Source organism: Rousettus aegyptiacus, unplaced genomic scaffold, assembly GCF_014176215.1.
Source record: "Rousettus aegyptiacus isolate mRouAeg1 unplaced genomic scaffold, mRouAeg1.p scaffold_m13_p_9, whole genome shotgun sequence".
NCBI lineage: Eukaryota > Metazoa > Chordata > Mammalia > Chiroptera > Pteropodidae > Rousettus > Rousettus aegyptiacus.
The window spans coordinates 18,049,066-18,076,031 of record NW_023416312.1 but is presented as its reverse complement, the minus strand read 5'-3'; the positions used below and the strand labels follow the sequence as shown (position 1 = coordinate 18,076,031).

Genomic DNA, 26,966 nt, shown 5'->3' with positions numbered 1-26,966 from the left:
TGATAATTCTTCTGCTCTGTAAATTTTCAAAAATATTTCATTATCTAGTGTTTTTGAGAAGAGATGCCTCTAATGCACATTTGGAATATATTATATAAATATAATAAAGTGTGTATAAAGGATTGAAAGTACGAACTGAAAAAAATTACTTACGGATGAAGATTTGAAGCATTTAAAGTATCGCATGAAGAAATGTACTAATTCACTCTTTATAGTAATCCAGAAGACCTTTAATAAAATATTAATTTGAAGTTGATTTTGGCTACTATTTGAAAATTTGTATGGATATTTGTGAGGCTGTTAAAATGAAGGATCACTGTTGTGTGTGTTGGCTGTTCATGTCTCTGATAATGCAAACGGACATTTTAGCATTTTAAATATTTCATTCATTTTATCACTTAATGTACTAGAACAGTCTGCAAAAATACTAATTGTATAATACCCAATTTATTTTATTGTTCAGCATTTGGAAGCTCCTGAAGACAAGCCATTTGGCAGTTCATTCATGGGGACTGAAATAAACCTGGATAGTTACCAAACCGCTCTAGAAGAAGTACTCTCATGGCTTCTTTCAGCCGAGGACACATTGCAAGCACAGGGAGAGATTTCTAATAATGTAGAAGAAGTGAAAGAACAATTTCATACTCATGAGGTAAAGCAAAACATCGATTTATGAAACACAGCATATGACTTGTCATAAAGGCAAGTCTCTCTTTTTAGCTCACTCTGTAAGATTCTATTTTGTTAATTTAGTTTTTATTTTGAAATGGAGACAAATAACATTCATGTGCTTGAGATTCCAACAGCCAGCATTTGAAGTTCTGCCTTGGAGAACACCACTTCAAAGTGCTGAGATCAGATTTTGCCAGTGACTCATACAAGAATGTGAAACCCCAGCTCCCTTCTCTTGGGTCAAGGCAATGCTAAACTATAACTCATTCAAGAGTGCCTGCCTCATGTCAGGCTAAACTACACTCACTGGGAGGCTTTTCCTGAGATGACACACTTACTTGCCTCCCTCTCATTCCCTGTCCTCTTTGCTGTTTCTTCAACTTCATTGCACACAAATCCTTATAACAGTGTCTTCTTCTGCGAAAGGAGACCTAAGCTATTTTCTTTAATCATATTAAAAACTGTACTGGCTCTCTTAAGCAAAAATTAAAATACTTTTACAGAGATTATAGTTTAAATGGGTACACATTTAAAATTAAAAAAAAAACATAATGATTTAAGTAAAGTGTTAAGCACTGTTTCAATTTCTTTTTTTTGCCAGGGATACATGATGGATTTGACGTCCAATCAAGGACGAGTTGGTAATGTCCTACAATTGGGAAGTCAACTGATTGGATCAGGGAAATTATCAGAAGATGAAGAAACTGAAGTACAAGAACAAATGAATCTTCTAAATTCAAGATGGGAATGCCTCAGAGTAGCTAGCATGGAAAAGCAAAGCAAGTAAGTCTTCATTTTCAGTTTCTAAAAATAGCTCATTTGGAATATTACTATTATTTTGATGCTGTTTCCTGTTGAAGTTAGGAGTCTCAGTTTGTTCCTAAAGCATGCAGAGCTTTGCTTCAGGGGACATTTTGGTTGGATTTTCATACATGTTGCTTTTTGAGTTTCACTTTTGTAATTGAAGAGGAGATGTTGGCTAGAAGGATCAGCGTCTACAGAACTATACTTTAAAAGTTGCCAAAATGTTGTCACAGTTAATATTTTTTGGATTTTCTCCAGAATTAAAATGTGACCATTGGAGGCATGGTAGTATACACAGGAAGCCATGTTCAGGCATATCTCAGAGATACTGCGGATTCAGTTCCAGACTACCACAATAAAGCGAGTTGTAATCTTTTTGCTGGTGGAGGGTTTTGCTTTCAACTTAAAAAAAAGCTACATCTATGAAGCTCAATAAAGTGAAGCACAGTAAAAAGAGCTATGCCTGTACATAGAATCACCTATTAGGTGTAGTTGACAGAAAATACTCTTCTAATGGAAAATCCCTCAAAAATATAAAATAGTTTTTCATATGTTTATGGAAATCCTCTTGAAAAAAATTTTCTCATCTGTGTTTGGAAATCCTTATTCAAGTACTGTGTGGTTGTGAAATATTTTGAGAATATATATTGACTTAATCCGAAAATAATTTTTGAGACATTTCTGAAAATGGCACTTTTCTTATAAATGTTAACAAGTAGATCTCATCATTCTCGATGTGTTGCTTTGATTTATATTGTTAGGTGTGTGTATTCATGTAGAGCCTATTGAGACAAGATAGATTTATTTTTAAATGAAAAGAAATGAAGTGCCAACTGTGAATTTGAATACGTTAAGCTAAAGAAATTGTCCAAGCGCCTTAAGTTTACTTAGCTATTATTTATGAAGATTAAAAGCTTTAAAATAGGACCAAAGAAACTCATTAGATATGCTGGGAAGATTGCAATTCCAGCACTAAATTATAGTGTGACATTAAGGAGGGGGAAATATACATTTTTTGAGCTCCTATCTTTTGAAAGAATAGGGAAGGCATAAAAAAGAGAGAATTTTCACAAATTTTGATATTCCAAACCAGGAAATACTAGTCTATGCATAGTGACATTTCCCTCCTCTGTGATCATTTTGATGATTACAACTATCCCTTGAGGTGAGGGTTATAATAACCATATTATAACTGTTGAGTTTGTACTGCACCCTTTCTCCCACCCAAGGGTCAACTAATTTACTCCACCCATTTATCATCATAAATCATAAGATATAGAGCTGCCTACTTGTGGTCATATGCCAACATTGTTCAGATTACAGCATCCATTGGTACCAATCTGTACAATTTAAACAGGGCAACCTCAGACAAAATTCTGAAGTCTTTAATATCTAGCCTCCTCTTTTACTGCTTTTCCCACAGTGCCATCACTGTCTTTCCTTTTTGTATTCTATTTTTCCATTTTCTTCTGAAGGCTAAGTACCCCCATTGTTCCTCACTCCTTTTTTTTTCAATAGGACTAACAATAAGACATTAATCGTTCGTACTAATCAATTAATGAGTTGCAACTGGGGACTGGGTTGCAAGGAAAGGTAAATTCAACTTAAAATTAAAATCCAAGTTCACAATCTGTCATTATAACATTTTTTAAAAGATTAATTGAAAAACATTATTACAGTATATACATACCCTCATCCGTTTATAAATAACACTTAGAAATCCTTACCACATCTGTGTGTGTGTGGGTGTATCTGCGTGTATGTGGATATGCGTAATTTCCTAACCCTCATTTTACTGAAGGATAGGAAACCTAAAATGGTAATATCACTACTTAGCTAGGATCACCATCAAAAAATAGTTTGTCCTTAGGGAAAATTTTGGACTTTGGTTTGTGTTTAAGCTTTTAGAATAATTATCAGTGGGGCAAGGGTAGCCTTCTAACTGGCATAGGTTTTGCTAAAATACAGTTTTAAGAATGAGACATAGGTATATAACCACCTGTAGCACAGTCTTTTTTGGTTAATTTGTTGAAATACACATATACAAAGTATTATTTAAGCAAAGCACATTCATAACTCTCTTATGAGTTTATAAATAATAAATATTCCATAACAATTTTACCATCTTTGTGTGTGTTCTTGCAAAAAAAAAATCTATTAAATTCTAAATGAAATAAGCCATTATGCAAACTCTGCTGGACCTGATTTTTGATAGAATTTTTTTGGAAGAATCAAAAAGCTGATTATAACAGTAGGATATTAGTAGTAGTTAAAAAATAATAGTTCTAGGTTTTATTTAATGCTTTAATTAACTGTTACCTGTTCAGTTTCTATTATAATGATTATGTTGATGACTAGCTTCAATTTGGAGCATGACCTATTGTTTCCAAACATGATTATTTGGAGTACGAAGCCCTAGTAAATTGCTAGTAAACAAAAATGGATCAGTCCACACCTCTCATCTCTTTCTCCCAAACACAGGGTGCGGATAGATGCAGTCAGACTCCATCATCTCTGCCTAACTATAGATTTAGTGATGAGAGGACTGATAGTTAAGGTCTGCCTAGGCATATGAGATATAACCAAAACCATGCTAGAACTCTTAAGTCACTATCTTATAATAAAAGTAAAATAAAATTGGTTGGGAATACAGATAAGCTTATAACTAAAATATATGAATATTTATACCTGATAATTATCAATATTCTTTGCCATCATATCTATCAGTATTAATCAAATTACACTTGATATATCCCTTGTGATATATATGCCACTATATATAAAGAACTATATATAATACCACATGTACACATGTACATATATACACAAAATTATTAACAAATATTAATTGAGTACCTTGAGATAACAGATACACTTCAAGACCCTGGGACAAAGTAATGATCACAAAAGGTAGGGTCTCAGATCTCCTGATGCTCTCTCTAGAGAGGCTGACATCCAATTAAAAAAAGAAAAGAAAAATATCAAATAGGAATAAGTTTTCTGAAGATATTATAAGTTATTGTAATAGAGTATTCGAGGAGCTACTTTAGCCTTTGTGATCCAGGAACGTTGTTTCTGGGGTGGTACCATTTAATTGGGAATTTCAATGACAAGAATAAACCACCATTTTCAGATCAGGAAGGAATACATTTCAGACAGAAGTAACAGCCAACGTAAATACACTAAATTAGAGATAGTTTGGCCTGTTAGAGGAATCAACAGTCTGGCATAGCTGGAGAGTTGCAAGAGGGAAGGTTAGATAGTTGAGGTATAAGATGGGGTTGAAATATAGGTAGGGGTCTCATCAGGTATGGCATTGTAAGGGTAAAAGACAAGGGCTTGGAGTTCTAACATAAATGCAAGAAAAAGCCATTGGACAGTTTTAGGTAGGAGAGAGATAGGTAAATAAAATACTAGTATTGCCACTGGAAGAAGAAAGGACAGTTTTAAGGTCAGTGTAGTCACCCAGGTGAGAGATGCGACTTACTGTCTTATGCCAGGTGAGTACATCCTACTATCTCAACCCAGTAGTTAATTCATAATCCTTCCTGCTGTATTTATTTTAGTTCCTTTTTTTTGGCCTTTTTAATAGGATGTTTTTGCTTTGGAAATAGACATCCTTGCCTCATGCATGCAGATGCTACCTTTATACAGTTGCACCTAGAAAATACTATTTAGCCCACAAATTTTTAACAATTATCAAACAAACCAAGCAATTAAAAAAGAGGGATTAAATGCTGTCATTTTCAGCTTTTGCTAGATCTACTCTAATTGGCCTAACGGATAAGGTCTAACTTTCTCAAACACCTATATGTGTGAACTGAGGCAACACACTTCCCCTGCCTATGACTTCCCCCCCTATGATGCTTAGTTTCAGGGCTGTGTGTCTGGCACACTTATAAGAAACATTGGCTGAGATAGGGTATGAAAAAGTGCTTTGTGAAAGCAACATTATGACAAAATGTAAGGAATGATCATCACGATAAATAACTGGCCATGTATTAATTATTTTAACCATACCAAATAGCTTTGTCTCATTTATAATTTTCACTTTTTTTTCCTCCAGGCTGTTCTGTCACACTCTTTTTTTTTTTTTTTGCAAAGAATATGTTTATGAATATTTTCTGTGGGGGCAAGGGAACATGAGCAAGGTGCCTAAAATTATGTCTGCAGTTATAATTTTTCAGTGGAAACATTTAAAAATACGCTTGTAAAAGAATATAAAAAAACAAACATGCAGATGCTTCTCCCTCCTTTCTTCCTTCTTTTTACTCTATTCTCATTTTATTCTTTCCTTATTAATTTCTTATTAATTTCTGGTATCTTCACAGACGTGAATTGATGACGAAGTAAAAGCTAATACAATAAATAAGTTTGTTAAGATATCTCTAGCCATGAAATACTTTTGCACAAACATGCTGCTATTGGTCAATTACAAATCTTTAACAATGTTTATGAGATTGAAATGAAAGAACTAAGTGCCCTGATTGCATAATTAAAATAAAATAATTAGAACAAGACTATATCTGTTGACATGCTCAGGTTCGAAACCTTAAGAAGAGCAGGCAAAATGAGTTTTGTTTTATGCTGCAATATACCCTTCAGTTGGTGGGAGGTGAGGGAGAGAAAAGAAAAAAAGACAAAACTTCCAACTGTGGAAGTACAAGAAGACGGCTGGCATAGGGACAACAGAAGATTTTCTTCTCTATGAATAAACTAATTAATTTGATTGAAAAATGCAACCTGCAGAGAGCAAAAGAGATTTACTGACATTTCTACAAGGACTCATAAAGATAAGCACAGCAAGTTCCATCAACTTCTCTGATAATGGTGGTTAGGACATGCAAGGGGATACTAAAATCTGATGGTAAGGGAAAAAATGAAAGCAAGTCAGTAAAGAGGCCAACTGAAGTTATGTTCTGGTTTTCATCAGCAGGAGGAGAGATGTGAATAATATCTGGGTAAAAATATCAACCATACATGGGAAATAATTGTGAATCACCATCAACACTTTGACTGAAAGAAAAATATGTCTAACAAAACTGGCTCAGCTTTTTTTTTAATGTCTGTCCCAATCATGAAACGAGAGAACTTATGTGAAAATGAATATAGCAAAGTCGGTTCTGAACAAATGGGTGGTTTTTCTCCCAAATAAAGTGACCAACACATTGCATATGTGAATATATGAATGAATGGATGAACAAATGAATTTTGGGGGTAGTTGCAATCAGTGAAATGAATTTGTTGCAGTGAAATTTTAATAATGCATAATCTCACTCTTGCTTGTGATTTTATATTATAGTTTTGTTAATTTGTCTTTAAAATTTTTCCAATAATGTTAAAATTAGAACTCCTTGTAGATCAAGGTGGTTCAAAGACCAGCAGCAACAGCATTACCTGAGAACTCGTTAAAATGCCCAATTTCAGTTCTCACCCTGATGGATCTACAGAATCAGAATCTGCAGTTTAACAAGATCCTAGCTGATTGCTTAGCACACTGAGGTTTGAAAAGCACTGATCTAATTGAAACAGTTATAAAAAACACGAATACATACTCTTTCTTCATAGACCACTATTTCTGATATCTTCTGTTGCTATTTTTCTATCAACTGAAATGGGCCAAACATTTTTAGTGCTTTCTTAGAAGCTCTGAAAATGGTGCTGGTGATGTCTCATTCCGTCCTCAAATGTTGACATCGTGTTCCGTGGGTGATTAATGGAATAGCAAGAGTTTCATGCAAGAATATACAATAGATTCAATATGAAAATACTGACAATTGATTATTGGCTTAATAAGCAGAGGTTATTATATTATCATACAGTAATTTGGTCAGGTTCAAATGGATATAGAGGGCCATGACATTTTTTTCTGTAAATGTGCAGTTAATATGTAGATATTCCTTGTTCCAGTAAGATAAAATATGTGACCCTTATAGTTTAAATTATAAACAGAAAAGCCAGATCTATGCGGTGTCATAGTAATGAGAGAAGAAAGTAGCAGTTTTTGGATCAGTGCCTTTTCACAAAGATAAATAATGGTAGTTAGAAAATTACGGTCAATCATTCATTCATCCATCAAAATAGCAGTTCTTATCCACTATATTCCCAGGATTGTTTTAGATACTGGGGAAATATCAGTGAACAGACTAACTCCTTCTCTTATTGAGCTTGTGTGCTTAGTGAGGGGAGATAGACAATTAAAAGATATGTATATCGTATCAGATGGCGTTCAATGATAAAAAAGGAAAAAGTCGGGGACTTGATTTATAAAGAGACATGTGTGTTATTCTGTGTACGTGGTCAGTTAAGGAAGGGCTCACTGATGAGGTAATATTTAAAGAGAGATCTAAATGAAGGGACGGAACAAGCCATGCAGGTGGCTGTGGCCGAGGAAAGCAAATGGAAAAGTTCTGAGGCAGGAGAATGCTGGCCATATTTGAGAAAAACTGTGATGGAGCTGGCAAAAGGTAAATGATGATATTCTGATTTATGACTGCAAAATGATTCGAATTAAATTAAGAGAATAGAATAGCTCAACAGGAGAATATTTAATAGACGTTGTCATTTTTATAATCTTAATTCTGATATTTATGATTGGGGAAGTGTTTGCATTTTTGTACTGTGTCTTCTTACATTTGATTGGTAAATTAAGTGATACCACTTATTCATATAAATAATATTTATCATGTGTCTAGTATGTGCCAGGCACTGTGTCAGATATTATATAGTGACATAATTGTTGAAGTTCAGAGTGGGTTTCTATTACCAAATAAATGAATATGTATCTCAGAGTGTCCACGTTCCCCACTCTTCTTAGAGATAATTTAAACAGTCTTCTAATCATTGCATTTAATAGTCATCCTTGGTTTGTGATGACCTCTGTGAGTTTCTTCATCTACTTTGTAAGTATTTAATCAGGGAGATTAAATTGACGGTTACCGTAATGTATTTGCCACAAGAATCTTTTGCATCCAGCCATAAGACTTCTTTATTACGTTGCTGTTACTATTTTGAATTTATGCTTTCAAAATACAAATGAATTTGTTTGCATTTTGAACTTTAATCTTGCTCCAGATAGTCAGAGAATATCAATAATTAAACTGTTGTTGAGCTATATGGATGGAGTAATAAAATAGATCAGGATTTTGAAAACAATGGCATATATTTATTTTACGAAATCCTTTTTAAACATCCTAATATTTCTCACATTCCATTTATTGGGCAAATAAATATTAATACACATTTAATTTTGAAGGAGAGTTAAAAATGGCATTTTTGTTCTAGTTGTAGGAAGAGGAACTTTGCAGGTGAATTCTTTCTAAAGTATTCATTGTTAGGTAATAAACTAAAAACTGTAGTTTCCAAGACCATGGTTGCAGGATGTAACATAATGGTAACTATCAGAATGAGTAGGAACTTTTGAAAAATCTACATGACCTGTTCTCCTCGGTTTCTTCCCTGGCCCAAGATGTCAGGTAGGAATGGTAGTACTGTAAAGAAGACAGACATATTCATTTTGGGGGGGGGGGGTAAAAACCTCTTACCCTCTTTATATAACTCTGTTAGACCCTTTCCTCATTGTTTCATTCTCCAATGGAAAGTACTATACTAGTGTCTAAGATTTATAGACAGAAGACCTCTGTCCTATGTCAGGATTTGCAGCTGGGTCTTTAGGTGTGATTAGGACCTGGAGTAAAGAGGGTGTACTTATTTAGGTAAAGAGGTGCAGAAGGGCAAGGGGGATTAACCACCTGCACAGATACTGGGAGTAAACTTTCAGAAATTGAGTGTGGGAACGAGCAATGGTGGTAAAAGTAGTGATGGTAAATGTGGTAGATGAGAGGCGACAGTGATGGTGATAATCTTACCCACTTGTGGTCATTGTTTTTAATAGGTGTGCAGTTTTAAACTGTATCTTGCACAAGGCGTTCACTGAACTTCGATTAACATTACAAACCTTGAGTGTTGAAAAATGATAATGTGCTTCATGTGACTCATTTATTACTGCCATAAAACAAAATGCCTTGACATGTGTTTGTACATGCACTACTGAAACCTTTCTTTAAAAAATTTCATGTTGCTTTTCTATTTTAAAGCAGTGTTTTCTTTATTTTGGCCTAGGACATATCATGTCTTCTTATTTATACATCTAATGAAATCCTATAAATATTTAAAATATCTGGTTATTCATTTTACCTTGTTTACTATATGTTTGAGGGAAACTGGATCTCATTGTGTTTCTATCATTATTAAAACTACGTAGTATGGTTTCTACCATAAATGTAAACCTCGTGTTAAGAACAACTTTCTCAACAGTGACTATCCTTTTTATTTTGGTGAGAAGAAAGAGTAAAATTATCTATTAATGACAGTCTCTATAAGGTTTCACTAAATGATATTCTTTTTTCTTCATTTTTTCCCCTCATCCTTATAAGTACTGCCACGAATGAAATAATGCATAGATATAAAATTCAGCTCTAAAAAGTTAATATTAGTACAGGCAGTATAGGGTGATGGTGAAGCAGGCTCCAAGGCCAAAGCACCTGATTCCCACTCTCCTGCCTCACTTTGCTTGCCTTTTGACCCAAGTAAACTTTTGTTTACCCATCTGTAAAATAGGCCAATGTCAATTCCTGTATCATTAATATTAATTATGCTAATATCTCTCATGGGGCACATAATAAATATAATTGGTTATTTATAAATAAAATTATATTTAAAAGTCACGAATCGTACAAGTTCAGAAGAGCTATTTAATAGATAATTTACCACATGTACTATAGTTTATAAATAATTAGGTAAAAACATTTTTATGCATCAAAAACCTGCCTTCGTGTCACCTCCATGCCTCTAGTTTATATTAATCTTTATACGACCATGCTGTGTGAGCCCAGTTACCCAAATATTTGCCACTTGTAAGCACCAAGGGCTAAAGTAAAAATTATGCCTTAGTCTTGAAAACCAACATAATCATTTTCAACCCCTAAGGTTCATTGGAATCTCCTGGCTGGAGATAAATTCTGTTAATTCACCTTTCTGTGATAACTTGAATAAAACCTGGGCTTAACTATAACCTTCATTAATCACTTATTAAATACAACAAAACCCTATACAAGGGAGTTAAGATAACTACATATTTAAGCATATGTGAGCATTCTGGGAGAATACACACAATACCTGAGCTAAAATCAAAACTAATCTGTTTATGAAAACCATTTTGGCTAAGATTTTAAGCCAATAGTTTTAATAACAAATTAATTTTAGTTTTCGTCATTGTGAATTTAGTTACTAAATATCATGCATTTCAAAGTAAAAAAGTCATTAAAAGTTCACTTTCTGTAATTCATACCAGTAGCCCTCCTTTAAATCAAGTATATAGGTTTTATCGATAACTTAAATAATGGACTTACGTTTTGCATGTATAACATAGTAATTGAATATCGCTGGTGATTCTTTTTCTTTGTTTTTAAGATTGGCCATATTTTAAATTAAGTTTATTGGGGTAACATTGGTTAATACAATTATATAATTTTCAGGTGTACATTAAAATTTGACATTTGTACATTCTATTGTGTGTTTACCACCCAGAGTACAGTTTCCTTCAGCTACCATATATTTGATCCCCTTTACCCACTTCGCCTTCCTCTTGCCACCCTATATTTAACCCCCTTTAACTGCCTACCTACCCCCTCCTCCCCCACCCCCTACCCTCTGGTAACCACTAGTCTATAGTCCATGTCCATGAGTCTCTGTTTGTTTGTTCTGTTCATTTGTTGCTTTTAGGTTTATATCCCACATGTTAGTGATATCATGTGATTTTCAATTTTTTCAGTCTGGCTTATTTTGCTTAGCATGATTATCTCGAGGTCCATCCATGTTGTCGCAAATGGCAGTATTTCATCTCTTCTTATGGCTGAATAATATTCCATTGTATATATGTACCACTGCTTCTTTAGCCAGTCATCTATCATAGGACACTTCAATTGCTTCCATGTCCTGACCACTGTGAATAATGCTGCTGTGAACATCGGTGTGCAAATATCTTTTTGGATACGGGTTTTCAAGTATTTGGCTAAATACCCAGTAGAAGGATTGCTGGATCATATGACAGATCAATTTTTAGTTTTTTGAGGAACCTCCATACTGTTTTCCATAGTGGCTGTACCAATTTGCAGTCCCACCAGTGATGTATGAGGGTTCCTTTTTCTCCACATCCTCTCCAACATTTCTTATTACTTGTCCAACATTTGTTATTGATTATAGCTATTCTAACAGGTATGAGATGATATCTCATTTGTAGCTTTGATTTGCATTTTTCTAATAGCTAGCAATATTAAGCATCTTTTCAAATATTTGTTTGCCATTTGTATGTCCTTTAGGGAGAAGTGTCTGTTCAGGTCTTCTGCCCATTTTCTGATTAGATCATTTGTTTTTTATTGTAATCATGTTGTTTGAGTTCTTTGTATATTTTGGATATTAGGCCTTTATCGGAAGTGTTGCTTGCAAATATATTTTCCATTCGATGATTGTCTCTTTACATTGTTGACGATTTCTTTTGCTCAATGGAAGTTTTTATTCATTATTTTTATTTTTATTATTATTAATTTTTAATGCCTACAGCACCTGATATTCCTAGGTGGTCTCCCTTCCAAGTACTAACCAGGCTCAATCATGCTGAGAATCCAAGATCAGACGGGATCGGGCATGTTCATGGTGGCATGGCCATAGGCTTCAGCAGAAACTTTTTAGTTTGATGTAGTCACATTAATTTATTTTAGCTTTTAATTCCCTTGCTTTTGAGATCAAATTCATAAAATCCTCTTTAGGTCCAAGGTCCTTGAGTTCAGTTTCTATGTTTTCTTCCATGCGTTTTATTGTTTCAGGTCTTATATTCACGTCTTTAATCCATTTTGAGTTAATTTTGCTGTGTGGTGATAGACAATAGTCTAGTTTCATTCTTTTGCAGATGGCTTTCCAGTTTTCCCAGCACTATTTATTGAAAAGACTTCCTTTCTCCACTGTATGTTTCTGGCTTTTTTGTCGAAAATTATCTGCCCATATGAATATGGGTTTACTTCTGGACTCTCGATTCTGTTCCACTGGTCTGTGTGTCTGTTTTGTTGCCAAAACCATGCTGCTTTGATTACTGTCGTTTGTAGTATAATTCGAAATCAGGCAGAGTGATGCCTCCAGCCTTGTCCTTTTCTCTCTGGATGGCTTTGGCAATTTGGGGTCTTTAGTGCTTCCATACAATTCTGATGATTTTTTTGTTCTATTTCTTTAAAAAATGCCGATGAGTTTTTGATGGGGATTGCACTAGATCTGTATAATGCTTTGGGTAATATGGTCATTTTAACTATGTTGATTCTTCCAATCCAAGAACACATAATATCTTTCCATTTCTTTGTATCTTCTTCAATTTCTTTTAATAGGGTCTTGTAGTTTTCATGATATAGGTCCTTCATATGTTTCATCAAATTTATTCCTAGGTATTTTATTCTTTTTGTCGCAAATGCAAAAGGAATTATTTTTGCCATTTTTTTCTGACACTTTATTAGAGTATAGGAAAACTATGGATTTTTGAACATTGATTTTATATCCAGAAACTTTACTGTATTTGCTTATTATTTCTCATAGTCCTCTTGTGGTCTTTAAGGTTTTCTGTGTAGAGAATTATGTCACCTGCAAATAGTGACAGTTTGACTTCTTTGTTTCCTATTTGTATGCCTTTTATATCTTTCTCTTGTCCGATTGCACTTGCTAGGGCCTCCAGTGTTATATTGAATAACAGTGGCAATAGTGGACAGCCTTGCCTTGTTCCTGATCTTAGAGGAAGGGTTTTTAGCTTTTCACCATCAAGCATAATGTTGGCTGAGGGTTTGTCATATATGGCCTTTATTATGTTATGGTGCTTTCCTTCTACACTGATTTTGTAAAGTGTTTTGATCATAAATGGATGCTGTATTTTGTCTAAGGCATTTTCTGCATCTATTGATATGATCATATGATTCTTATTTTTTAATTTGTCTATGTGGCGTATTGTATCACATTAATCCATTTGTGTACGTTGAACCATCCCTGTGCCTCTGGGATAAACCCCACTTGATTGTGGTGTATAATATTTTTAATATGTTGCTGTATTCAATTCACAAGTATCTTATTTAGGATTTTTGCATCTGTGTTCATGAGAGAAATTGGTCTGTAGTTTTCTTTTTTTGTGTTATCTTTACCAAGTTTTGGTATCAGAGTAATACTGGCCTCATAAAATGAGTTGAGAAGTATTGCCTCCTCTTCGATTTTTTGGAAGAGTTTGAGGAGAATAGGTATTAAATCTTCTTTGAATGTTTGGTAGAATTCACTGGTGAATCCATCTGGTCCTGGACTTTTATCTTTTGGTAGGTTTTTGATGATTGTTTCAACTTCCATACTGCTAATCATTGTATTTAGATTTTCCAGTTCTTGATTCAGTCTAGGAAGATTGTATTTTTCTAAGTACTGGTCCATTTCTTCTAAGTTATTAAATTTGGTGTTATATACTTTTTCATAGTATTCTTATATGATCTTTTGTATTTCTGTGATCTCAGTTGTAATTTCCCCTCTTTTATCTTCGATTTTGTTTATTTGTGTCCTTTCTCTTTTTTTCTAGCCAGGGAATTGTCAATTTTATTAACCTTCTTAAAGAACCAGGCCTTTGTTGCATTTCTTTTTTCTATTGTTTTTTGTTTGTTTGTTTGTTTTCAATTTCATTTATTTCTGCTCTAATTTTGATGATTTCATTATATCTGCTGACTTTAGGCTTCATTTGTTCTTCCTTTTCTAGTTTTTAAAAATAAAGCATTAAATTGTTTATTGGAGCTCATTCTTGTTTTTGGAGATAGGCCTGTAATGATATAAACTTTCCTCTTATGACCACTTTTGCCATGTCCCAAAAGATTTGAAATGTTGTATTATCATCATCATCCATTTCTATGTATCTCTTGATCTCTCTTTTTATTTATTCTCTGACTCAGTTATTCAGTAGCATGTTGTTTAATCTCCATGTATTTGTGGTTCTTCCTGCCTTCTTTTTGTAGTTGATCTCTAGTTTCAAAGTATTATGATCAGAGAATATGGTTGGTATGCTTTCAACCCTCTTATATTAGTTGAGGCTATCTCTTTTGTCCCAGTATGTGGTTGAGTCTTGAGAATGTTTCATATGCACTAGAGAAGAATGTATAAGCAGCTGATTTGGGATAGAAGGTTTTGTAAATGTCAATTATGTCCAGTTGGTCTAATGTGTCATTTAAGGATGTTATTTCCTTATTGATTTTCTGTTTGGATGATCTGTCCATATCCGACTGTGGGGTATTGAGGTCCCCTACTATGATAGTGTTTTGGTCTGTTTCTCCCTTTAGTACTGTTAATAATTGCTTTACATATTTCGGGGCTCCCTGGTTGGGGGCATAGATGTTAATAAAGGTTACATTTTCTTGGTGCATGATTCCTTTTATCAATATGACGTGTCCCTCCATATCTTTCTTTACTTTTTAATTTTGTGGTATAAGTACCACCACTCCCACTTTTCTCTGAATGAATGCCATTTGTTTGAAATATCATTGTTCACCTTTTCACTTTGAGTCTATATTTGTCTTTGGAGATTATGAGTGTCTCCTGATGGCAGCATATCGTTGGGTTTTGTTTTTTGATCCATTCTGCAACTTTATACCTTTTTATAGGTGAGTTCAGTCCATTTACATTTAGGGTGATTACTGAAATATGAGGCCTTCTTAAAGCCATTTTACCTTTTGCTTTCTGGTAGCTAGGTGTTTCCATTGCTTCCTTGTCCTTGTGTTTCTGGTTTTTTTGTTTTGTTTTGTTTTGTTTTGTTTTCATTTTGGTTGGCTTTTGTGGGTTTTGCCTCTGGTTCTTCTTGTTTCATGTTATATACTTCAGTTCTGAATCTTCTGTGTGTGGTTACTAATATGTAAAGGATAGTTATATATATACACGATCATCCATTTTCTTCTACGTGTGTCTTATCTCCATTCCCCTTTGCGAATTGGATCTTTGAATCCTCCTCTTTTCAGACATTGTTATTTTCAGTTCGTCCCTATGTATGCTGAATGTTCATTAATATCTTGTTATAACAATTCTCTTATTATTTAAGCTTTAATGAAATGGCTATTTTCAAGAGTTAATATGTATGTCCAAATTACTTCAATTACCATAAACATCTTTTCACAACTGGTGTTTTTATTTCTCATCTAGAAAATTCATAATAGTATTGTACCTCCTTTCATCTGCCCTCAGATGATCTTACAAGTGAAAGTTGGCTGCAGCGTTTTCTACTATCATATCCTCACATGTTTCTGCTTCTAGATTGTGTCAAGACAGTCTCCTGTCATGCACTTTTTTATTCCAATTCCACTACCTTCTCTTTTGATTACCAGTTGCATATTTATGCCCCATTCTCCTTTTGCTTTTATGTTCCTTTCTATATGATCACTTGACAATCTTAAAATGAAGCTAAGAAAAACATGCACTCTTTTCTTGCCTATAGGTGGTAGATTTTTATTTTATGAATTTGACAAATTTTCATAATTTATTTGCATCTTTAGAAAGTCCCTTGGGAATGGGGAATTTCTTTTTCATTTTAATAGTGTTTTAAGTTGAAATATATGAAATTTTCATTTTCATGGAATAAAAAACTCAAGTATCAGCAACTTTATATAACCCAACCTAAAACATTTTACCCATAAAGAACTTAATTCAAGGTTAAGATCACAGATAGCTTAGCATTTATATACTGGCTTAACATGTCACTGAGACGTTGGATGATAAGTTCCTTAACTTTGCCAAGTTCCAGTGTCCTCAAAAATAAAATAATAGTATTATCTACCTAATAAGGTAAAAATGAGGACCATGTGTAATTACATGGTGTTTCTTAGACACAAGTCAGTCATGTTCCACTTTCACAATTTTTTTCCATATCTGCACCCTTCTTTATCATTACATAGTTAATACTTTCCTGGAAATAGTTGTCATTATTTGGCCTCATCCTTAGCTATATGATTTCATATATGCAATTAAAATCATACATGCATACACACACTATATACAGTTAACCCTTGAACATTGTTGCGATTGGGGTAAGGCAATCCCTCACACAGTTGAAAATCTCTGTATAACTTTTGACTCCTGAAAACTTAACTATAGTTTTCCTTTGATTCCCATAGGAGATTGATTCCTAAACCCCCACAGATACCAAAATCCTCTGATGCACAAGTCCCTTGTGTAACATGGTATAGAACAATTCATAGAGTCAGTCCTTTGCATCTCAGATTCTCAGTCATGGATAGAAAATACTACTTTTGATCTGTGGCTGGTTGAATCCACAGATGCAAAACCTGGATATATGGAAGGCCTCCTGCATATTTATTGAAAAGTATCCACATATGGGATTTGCTCAAACCCATATTGTTCAAAGGATCAACTGGATATATATTTATATGTGTATGCATATGCATGTGTGTGTGTGTGTGTATATGCTAAGACATTAAAATGGCTTTATTTTTCTTTGTACCATTAAAATCGTTCTTCAAACCACAAATGGATTGCACGTCATCCTTAAGGATCAACCGAAATCGTGCATTTAATGCTTGACAGAAAGATTATCACATGAAAAGTGAACACTTGTTAGCCATTATATTTTAGAATTAGTTTTCAGTGACGTCTTATCCAAAGGTTAGTTAGCCTCTCCCCTCTTCAAAGTTAGCCCTTCTTCTAGCATATTTGCAAAAGGGGGCATTTGTGATGTGAAGGCTCCTAAATTGACCTTCTGTTAGGAATGTCCCTTTATGATTGCTCCTCCCTCAGCCCCACTATTGCCATGGGACACTAATCACCTCCTGCTTCTCACCTCGGAGAACTCTGGCCTATAATTCACCTACATGTAATGATGCTGTCACTTCACAGATATCAGTGAGTGAGAAAGGAACAGCACCTTTTACAACTGCTTAATTGTTTTCATATGACCCCAACATGGAAAGCAGTAAGGACCAATCAGACATTACTGAATAATTAGAATATCTAAAGTAACAACAGTGGCAAAACACATTTTAAAACATTACATTAAAAAAATAATTGTTCCTATAGTCAAAAGGCAAACCATACAAATTTAAGCTCTTCACATCTTTTTCTCAGTTTCTCTCATCTCCAATTTCATTTCCTCTCAGAAGTTTCATCCTTAAGAAAATCCTATGTTCTTTGGGATTTGTCTCACTTTAAATATATTATGTACTAGGCACAATAACTGGAAATAGCACATTCCTTAATTATGTAATATTCATCGTGAAGTATGGGGATCATTAAAGAAGAGCAGCTTCAGTAGTCCAGGTCTAGAAGAATACTAAATTGTGTTTCGGCATCCTGAGTATGATGCCCTTTTATATTTTCCTGCCAGCATCAAATTAAACTATGTCTCTTTAATCTTATGAGTTTGAGCAGTGAGTAACTAATAGATCAAACACACACAAATGCATACCTTAGAGACGCTAGCAATGATTTTCAAATCTACAATATTCTTAACTAGATTCTTGTTATTCAAAGTGTCATCCCATGACCCAGGAACATCAGCTTCACCAGGCAGCTTGTTAGAAATGAAAATTCTTGGACCTGACCCCTTGAATTTAAATCAGAATTCTGAAATGGTCTGTAAATATTTAAGTTGGAGAACCTGTGACCAAAATCATAGGGGAGCAAATCCGAATGCTCATTATAGGAGCCAGAAAGAGCATATAAGGAGTGGTGGGAACTATAGCAAACTGGAGAGCTCATGCTTGGTCTATGAAGTACAATTAATATTGAACTTTACAGATAGTTGTCATTTAGGAAGGCAGGTTTACTGTTGCCGAATACTCTCAGATATTCTCAAGAGTGGCCAGGTCTAAAGTTTATAGGTGGTGTCTCATGCTTTTTAACTATTGGCAATAATTTTAATTTATTTTCAATTAATACAAAACCAAATCAGGCACATGGACTACTATTTACCAATATGTAGTCAAGGCCTGTGGTCAGGATAAGAAATATTTACATAGTTAAAACATATCTTCACAGAACCCTTTCCAAAAAGAAGTGAATGATACATATTTTCATGCCGACTGGTGTAACCTTGCCACCACTTACATTTTTTTTTTCTGTTTTCAAACTTATTTTGAGATTCTGTTCAGCCTTCAAATATGTGAAATCTCTGACTTTCACATTTTTAAGTCAGAACCCATTCTTAGGGAGCTGATGCTCATAATTCTCTCTATAAGTGGAAGAGAAATCAGGATGAGAACATAATGGTCTCATGTCAAAATAACTTCTAATAATGCCTGAGCTTTAGCACTTGCCCTTCTATTAATGTTAATATTAACAATATATCGATCTCAATAGAGTTTGGGTGAGTAGTGGATGCAGATTAAATTATCTAGAGCAATGACTCTAAAACTTGAGTGTGCATCAGAATCATCTAGAAGTCTTGTTAAAATAGAATTCTAGGCTCCAGCTTCAGAGTTTCTGATTCAGTAAGTCTGGGGCAGGGCCTAAGAATTTGTATTTCTAACATATTTTGTGGAATGATGCCATTGGTTCCGGGAACTCACTTTGAGAATCATTGGTCTAGAGAGGAAAAGTAGGGATCTGTTTGGCTCAGAAACCTTGATGTGACTGTGCAAGTCATTAAATATTACTTTTTTTTTTACTTTTGGATTGATGTTTCATTCAACAAATACTCACTGAGCTCCATATCTATAAGTTGCACACAGAGTATTACTGTATACTTCCTGCCACCCGGCCATGCTGGTCCTTCTTTCAAGGTCCTCCAACTGGACCTTGAAAGAGCATGGCTAGACCAATGATTCCTACATTATATCTTTAAAAAATATAATACTTGACAAAGCACTTATGGGTACATCTTTTCTTATTGGTTAACCCCTGGGTCCAGATTTATAAGATGAAATCACTATTATACATAAACAATTACTTGAGTTTCAGACTTCAGATTTTCAAGCAGAGCTCAAGAAATCTCCCAGGATACAGGGATGAGTGATGGGTATGACATATCTCAATTCTCCCACACCTTATGCTGTCAAGATGTCCTGACCTGTCTGATGTCTCGGGGCCCTTGCACAGGTGGTTTTTCTGTCTAGAAAGTGTTTACCATCCCTCTTCGCTACTTCCTCTTACTTCGAGCTTTAGGATTTTTCAAATATCAATACTTCAGGAAAGCATTTCCTTTCCTCACAAACTCAATTCAGTTACTCTCATTCGCAGCATGAACACAATTATTATTAACTAATGGCCTGATGAGCTATGTATTATTTCTGGCTCCCATTCTGAGAATGTAAGCTCTGTGACTGTAAGGGTCTATGTGGGTCTTGCTCACCTTTCCATCCATAATATTTAAGTACTTAATAATTGTACATTTAATAAGTGTATAAACCAGTTTTCCAACTCTCAACTTTCAGGCTGTATGTTCTGTAATAACAGCATTCCCAATGACCCCAGGTCAAGTTGAAACCTCTATGGACCCTCTGAAATGTATATAAATCTAATTATAATGATTTTTGGGGTAATATTGTAATTGTTGATGTATCTATTTCTTTAAAAATCTCTAAGCTACTTGAAAATGAGGATAAGTTCTTTTGTCCATTCCTAACAAATAGTTTCTAATATAGATAATGGAGCTCAGTGAGTATTTGTTGAATGAAACATCTATCCAAAAGTAAAAAAAAAAGTAATATTTTAAAATGAAATCCCTTATTAACTAACAAATGTGTGTTAGATTTGAAGCTTTTCAAGTGTAAAAGTAATAATGTGGGATTTATTCCTTTAGTTCTTGAGACGTACAATTTTTTAGCTTAATGTAATGACAAACCAGGCAGGAGGAACAACAAACACAAGGAATGATACTACAGACAGTTCTCATAAAATCTTATTATTAGGTCAGTTCTCAAGAGATAGGCTGAACCAATAAAGTAAAAGATTTATGTACCTTGCAATGCTGGGATGGTATTCATTATTTAAGAGGCTTAAACTAGCAACTTTCAGTTTTTACTTCTACTTAAGTAAATACTTCATCTATGTCACTTCCCATAAAAAGCAGATGTCTACATCTTTTGTTTGATAAGTGAAAGCTCATTTTTATGGACTTTTTATTGCAGTGTGACTTGGAGAACATGTGGCTCTGAAATGTTAAAGATAAATAAATGATATAATCTAAATATTTCAAATATTCATGTTTTGTATGTATTTTGTGTGTCTAAATGTGCCGACTAATGGAAATTTCTGGTAAAGATTTTACAAAGCAGAATGGTAAATTCCTAATTCAAATTATGTCCTTATAAGTTTTAGAAGATGTGTTGCAAAAATGCTTTAAATATGCCTTCGTAAAAAATATTTACTGTCAACAGCTATGCTACCCTGAACAAGCCCAATCCCGTCTGATCTTGGAAGCTAAGTAGGGTGGGGCCTTCTTAGTACTTGGATGGAAGACCACCTAGGAAGACCAGGTGCTATATGCATAAAAAATAAAAAATAAGGGATTGTAAACTGACAAGGTCCTTGCAATCTATGAGGCCAACCAGGAGTTTCCTTGCAAAAAAAAATACCTTAAAATAGCTACTAACACTTATCATTTGAGTCTCAAGTTTTTGTCAAATTAATGGATTAAAACTTCAATTTTAATTTTTATCCTCACTATGAAGTTGTGTGATTAATAAGCAAGATATTATCCTATGTCCTTGATGCTGGAATTATAATTGAGAAATTTTAAGAACTTGGTTCTAGGACAGATAACTAAGCTGTGAACCCAAGCCTTTGAATTTTAAATCCATTATCCAGCCCACTATTGTGTACATCTTTGAAAAAAATATTCTTTCACGTATCTATTTCTGCATAGCAAATGATTCTAAAACTTAGTTGCTGAATACAAAACTTATAATTACATCATGATTACATAGATCAGGAATATGGGCAGTGATCATCAAGACTGCGATTTGTGATTGTGATTGTGGTATGGCTGGGGTCACTGTGTTGCAATCAGCAGGAAACTCAACTTCTAAGGTAACATTTCATCCTATAGTTACTTTCAACACGGTCTCTAATCATTCAGTCATCTAGTCTGACCTTCCTTATAGCATGGCAGCTGGGTCCCAGGAGAATATAAATGCTACCTGCTCACTTACAGCCTGCACTTGCAACTAACTGGTGTGGTGTCACTACTGCCATATTCTGTTGGCCAAAAGAAATTACAAGGCCAGTTCATATCTATGAGAATGGAAAATAGACTCCATCTCTTGATGGGAAGAGTGACAAAGATTTTGTGGCCCTATTTAATCACAAGACATATTAAAATAAGGGAAATATAAACAGATAATTGTCAAGATATAATACTAGCTCAATTACCAGAGATGGCTCACACTTTACTTGGATGTTCAAATTTAGTTAGCTGTGTGAAACTTTCTGAAAAATGGAACGTTTGAACTCTAATCAATCAGAGAAAGAATAATGTCAGATGGTTGATTGTGGGCTCTACTTACCTTCCTTCTTAAAGTCCAATAGATGCCAAACAATGTGAACATGCCATAAATTGTAAATGTCAACACTTTTGCCTAGTTATAATTTAATAATAGTAAGTAAAATTGCTTTAATAGAGGTAATAATAGACATCTTTCAAATTTTCAGTTTACATAAAGTTTTAATGGATCTCCAGAATCAGCAACTGAAAGAGTTAAATGAGTGGCTAACAAGAACAGAAGAGAGAACAAGGAAAATGGAGAAGGAACCTCTTGGACCTGATCTTGAGGACCTAAAACACCAAGTTCAACAACATAAGGTTAGTATATATGATATTTGCTTTCTAATGGAAACCTAACTCTTTGTGTATATGTATATTACATACACATATAGTGGTTTACAGATGGGAAAGAATTAAACCTTCAGTCAAGAAGAGTTTTAAAATAATTTTTTCTAATATTTTTTAAAATGTTATTTTTTTTAAATAACATAACTAAGCTTTTCATATTTGAGAAAAAAATTCAAACATTTCTGGATGAGAGCAATGTAGGTATGTGATTTCTTAAAGTTTTGATTTCCTGGAAGAGAGCCTCTGTAGGGATTATCTGCAATGCAAGTTTAAGTGATGAGACAAGATTTTTTTTACATGTTTTTACTTTCAATTCATAATGTTTTGGAGCAGGCCAAGCTTGATGGAAAATGAACATCTGTAACATCCCTTTCCTATAAAACAAAACATCTATTAATTTTAATATTTCTATCTTATTTTTCTTCAGCTTATTTGTACATTTACAATTATGCTCCCTTGTTGCCAGAATAAATAGTTTTAGTGATTCGGATTTCTACAAGAATATTTCTGATCTGGAATTCTGAGGGTGCTTCATTCTAATAACTGTTATAAAACTATCTTTGTGCCTTGCCCAGTCCAGCAGGATACACACACACAGAAGAACCTTTGTGATTGGCCCAGGATTAAGATTGCCACATTTAGCAAATAAAAGCACAAAAAATGTAGTTAAATTTGAATTTCAGATCAACAGCTAATATTTTTATTTTATTTTTATTGTGTAAATATGTCCCAAATTATTCATTATTTATCTGAAATTCGGAGTTTCCTGGGAATCTTGGATTTTATCTGACGCCTCTACTCGGGCAGGATTTGTGGTTCATAGATTTGTGGCTTTGAAAGGAAATATGTACTCTCTTAACACAGACTTCCTAAATCTGCATCTCAGCCATGTTTAGTCTCTCCTTTTATAACATTTTGTCACAGTTCTCTGTAGATAAATACCTTTTTTTTCTAAGTCCCAAGTTCTTTTCTGTTTTAAGGAGCTTTGGTTTCAGTGACAAATGAGACTGACCCTTGCCATCACTGCCCACAAAGCTGTCCTTTAGCCACAGAAGTTTAAGATCAAGTGGTTTAAGAAGAGGTATAGCTATGGTGATCTCCATTTACTACTCTACCAGGAAAAAAATAAAGCATCAACTATATTTTATTTTAATTTTCATTTAAAAATTGTGACTAAGAGATTAACTTGTCACATTAGATTTTCAGTGAACATCTGATAAAGAAGTTACATCCAGTGCTAGATCTTGAACTGGACAGCGTGGATCATACATTCTTCTGGTAGACTCTGTGCCCGCTCTCTTCCCCTTGACATACACCAGCAGTTATGTACAGTTTCTGTGTACACCAGTGGCTTCTCTCTGTCGGAGGGAATTTGCTGGCTGTGGAAAAATCTCAGTCAATGTGAGGGTGGGAAGAAAGAGGAGTTAGTGTTGTCAGAGCTGCCATTAACGAGGAGGATAGGAAATGATGGCTCAAACACTCCAGAATCCTTGCCAAAATGTCTCTCAATCCCCACAGTCTCTCAGAGTTTTCTCAGCAAAACTGGGCCCCAGATATCCACGTAGAAATCTGTCTCATGTTACCATCCTCTCATAATATCCCTTGAAATCCCTTTTCCAAATAAACTATCTGTACCTAAATCTATGGCTCAGGGTCTGTTTAGGGGAGGAACCCAAGTTTTGACAACCTTCTGGCCCTGGAAGCCAAGTACTAGCCCAGCTTTACCACTAACTAAATCTACAGTCTTCAAAAATTATTTAATCTCTCAGGTTCTCCATATTCTTACTTTGGAAATAAAAGTGTGAGCTAGTTGGTTTCTGATGTTCCTTCTAATCATAGTTTTAAAGTTTCCATTAGTTTTGGACTGTGAGGCATTCAGGAAAAGGTAATGCTAGGGCCAGTATCATTGAATATCAGAGGGAATGACGTTGGCATTGCATGCCTGCATTCTAAGGGGGAAGCCAGGATGAAGGACTCCAAAAGAGACATGGCAGAAGAATGGTGGAGTAGCCATAAGTGTGAATGACTTAGACCATTCACAACAAACTGAGGAAAAGTCTCACTTTGAACAGATTCTTTAATAAGTTTAGACAGGCCACCCAGGATCTTCAAATCTGACAATTACCTGAAAAGATTTGCACTTTTTTCTGGAAGATAGAGTGTGAATGGAATGGAAAATATTTGACTAATATTGTCATAAAATTTAAATAGTCTATTACTTGAAAATATGCCATCTCTGATGAGTATGGAATTGCTTTGAAGACAATAATTTGAAACAAAAAGAAAGCAATAAGATGATATACAAGTTGATTATGTAATCTTTTATATCCAGGACTTATTCATATAAGTACATAAAAGGAAACAGAAAGAATTAGTTTGCTGGCACAGAGAGTGAGGCCAACTTCCACCTTTAACTGTTTTAACCCACTTCAGGATAGATTATTTTTAATAAAATTAAGACAGGGGAAAACACATAACCAAGAAAAATCATGACAATTGATAATACTCTTTTTGTTACTTGAATTAATTATTGTGAAAAGAGAATGATTTAACAGTAGCAAACAATTTATAAAGGAGTTAAGGAGTGAATATTTTTGTTTGTCTTGCCATGCTTCATAAAACAGAAACTCAATGTTCTTTCTTTAGGTAACTGAGTTCAATCTAAAGCCTTATTTAAATAGTCATTGATTTGCTTTGTGGCTTTTATTCCCCCAAATTATAAGTGAATGAAAATAAGATTTCTCCTCTGACAACAAAATATATCAGTAACCTTGCAATAGTCAAAAAAGCAACCCCATCCTGCTACATGACTACACTTCTCACCTAATATATCAATATGGTTTTTTAACTTTGTATAGATAGATATTAAATTCTTGAGTTATCTTCATTCTTTTCCCCTAAGAGTTGATTACAGATGAAAAAAATTAAAGAAAAGATGCAGTTTTTTTTTCATTAGAGATACATTTAAATTCTGCTCAGGAGGGCTCTACCCACCCCCTGATATCTCTCTCTCTCTCTCTCTCTCACACACACACACACACACACACACACACACACACACACGCACACACACACACACACACACCCTTAGGGCAAAATAAAAATGTTTGCAAATCTCTCAAGTGCACCATGAATATTATAACTATGCTTCTCTATGTTCTGTGACAAGATCCTTTGCTATCTTCATTTCAACAGCATTTTATTACAAGACTGACTAGAAATTGAACCACTGTGAAATACCATGGAGATAAATCACTTTTACAGAATTTGCCAATTAGGCAGGGTGAAGCAATCAATCCTATATTGGTAGTTACTATTACATCTAGCCAAACTGATAACTCTGGGTTACCAGGAAAAGTTCAATTTGCTGAAAAATTTGAAAGAGACCATTTATTCTTCATAGCTATTGCTTTAGGGAGAGAATTTAAAGGTTTACTTTAGATATGAGTCACTCAAAAGTGATTCTCTGGGGAGTGAACAAATTGAACCTCTTGTTCCCCTTGTGAAATAACATGTCAAAAATAATTGGTTAGTTATTTCTGTGTTAAGAGACAGATTTTATTAGTGATATTGATAAGGAATGAAAGAATTTCCCTTGAAGAAGAGACAATATTATTGAGCAAAAATTTATTGTGGGCTTGAACATTCATTAAAGGGAAAATTTCACTATTTTGGAGGATATTTTAATCTAAATGAAAATATTTGACTAAGGAATCTTTTGTCTCATAGCACAATCTGACTGAGATGAAGTTTAAAGCTTAGTTTACTAGCTAAGTTTCCAATTCTTTTGGGAGATTTAGACTTTTGTCACTAGCTCCATTGGCTTAATAACATCAACAAAGTCCTTACCATACAAGTTATTAGAATTTACAGATATAAATGTGACATGTTCACTATACTCTGACTTCTGTGGATATTCTGTGTTAAGTACTGATACAAATTAAATGACCTCTTAGAAACTCAGTCATCTATCCTTTCCTTGAAGCTTAGTTAATCTCAAGTATTCAAGTTGCCAAGATTGTGAAATATCCTCTTCTTCTGACCTTTACAGTGACCTAGATGTTCATGTAACAAGGAGAGTTTAGGTGTAATCCTGCTAAAGAAGTCGACATTTCATTTTATTCCATTGCTCTCTGTCATAAATCATTGAACAAACACTTATTAAAGCATGATGAGTGCTATGAAGAATACAGAGGCCTACCATATATGGAATCTTCTTCAAGAAGCTCACATTCTAGTACATTTCATAAAGACACAGAAAATAACCATTATACAAGGTGGCATGTGGCAAGTGATCTAAGAATATGTTAAAAGCAGTGATAAGTTTGGGCAAAGGGAATGAGACAGGGAAATGTAGGCTATATCACTTGCCTAAGTCGTGTGTTGTACTATGCTCATTGCTAGAGAACTACAATCTGCTCGTGCAGGGTCTTGAACTCAAGACTCAGGCATTTGGAGTTAGTGGGAACTATAATTGGTGAGAAACTGAAGATAGTGGCAATTTAGGAAAATTTATCTTAATTTTTAGGAAGATATATCTTGTAAGATAAATCAGAATACAAGTGAACATGAGGCCCCCAAGACATGTTAGGAAGATATTACA

The 26,966-nt window shown here is 34.3% G+C and overlaps 1 protein-coding gene and 2 pseudogenes across 8 annotated transcripts in view; 2 read left to right on the top strand and 1 right to left on the bottom strand.

Annotated features, from left to right (window-relative positions):
* The window catches only part of DMD (dystrophin), a 2,254,165-nt gene that overhangs the window by 867,848 nt on the left and 1,359,351 nt on the right, over positions 1–26,966 (top strand). For all 8 annotated transcript variants that reach the window (XM_036227209.1, XM_036227208.1, XM_036227211.1 and 5 more), the window contains 3 exons: positions 464–652; positions 1,274–1,455; positions 22,183–22,333. In XM_036227209.1, coding sequence (XP_036083102.1) covers positions 464–652; positions 1,274–1,455; positions 22,183–22,333 — 522 coding nt within the window. The remainder of the gene's footprint in view (positions 1–463; positions 653–1,273; positions 1,456–22,182; positions 22,334–26,966) is intronic.
* On the bottom strand, positions 12,088–12,206 carry LOC118608454 (annotated as a pseudogene).
* Positions 20,902–21,020, top strand: LOC118608004 (annotated as a pseudogene).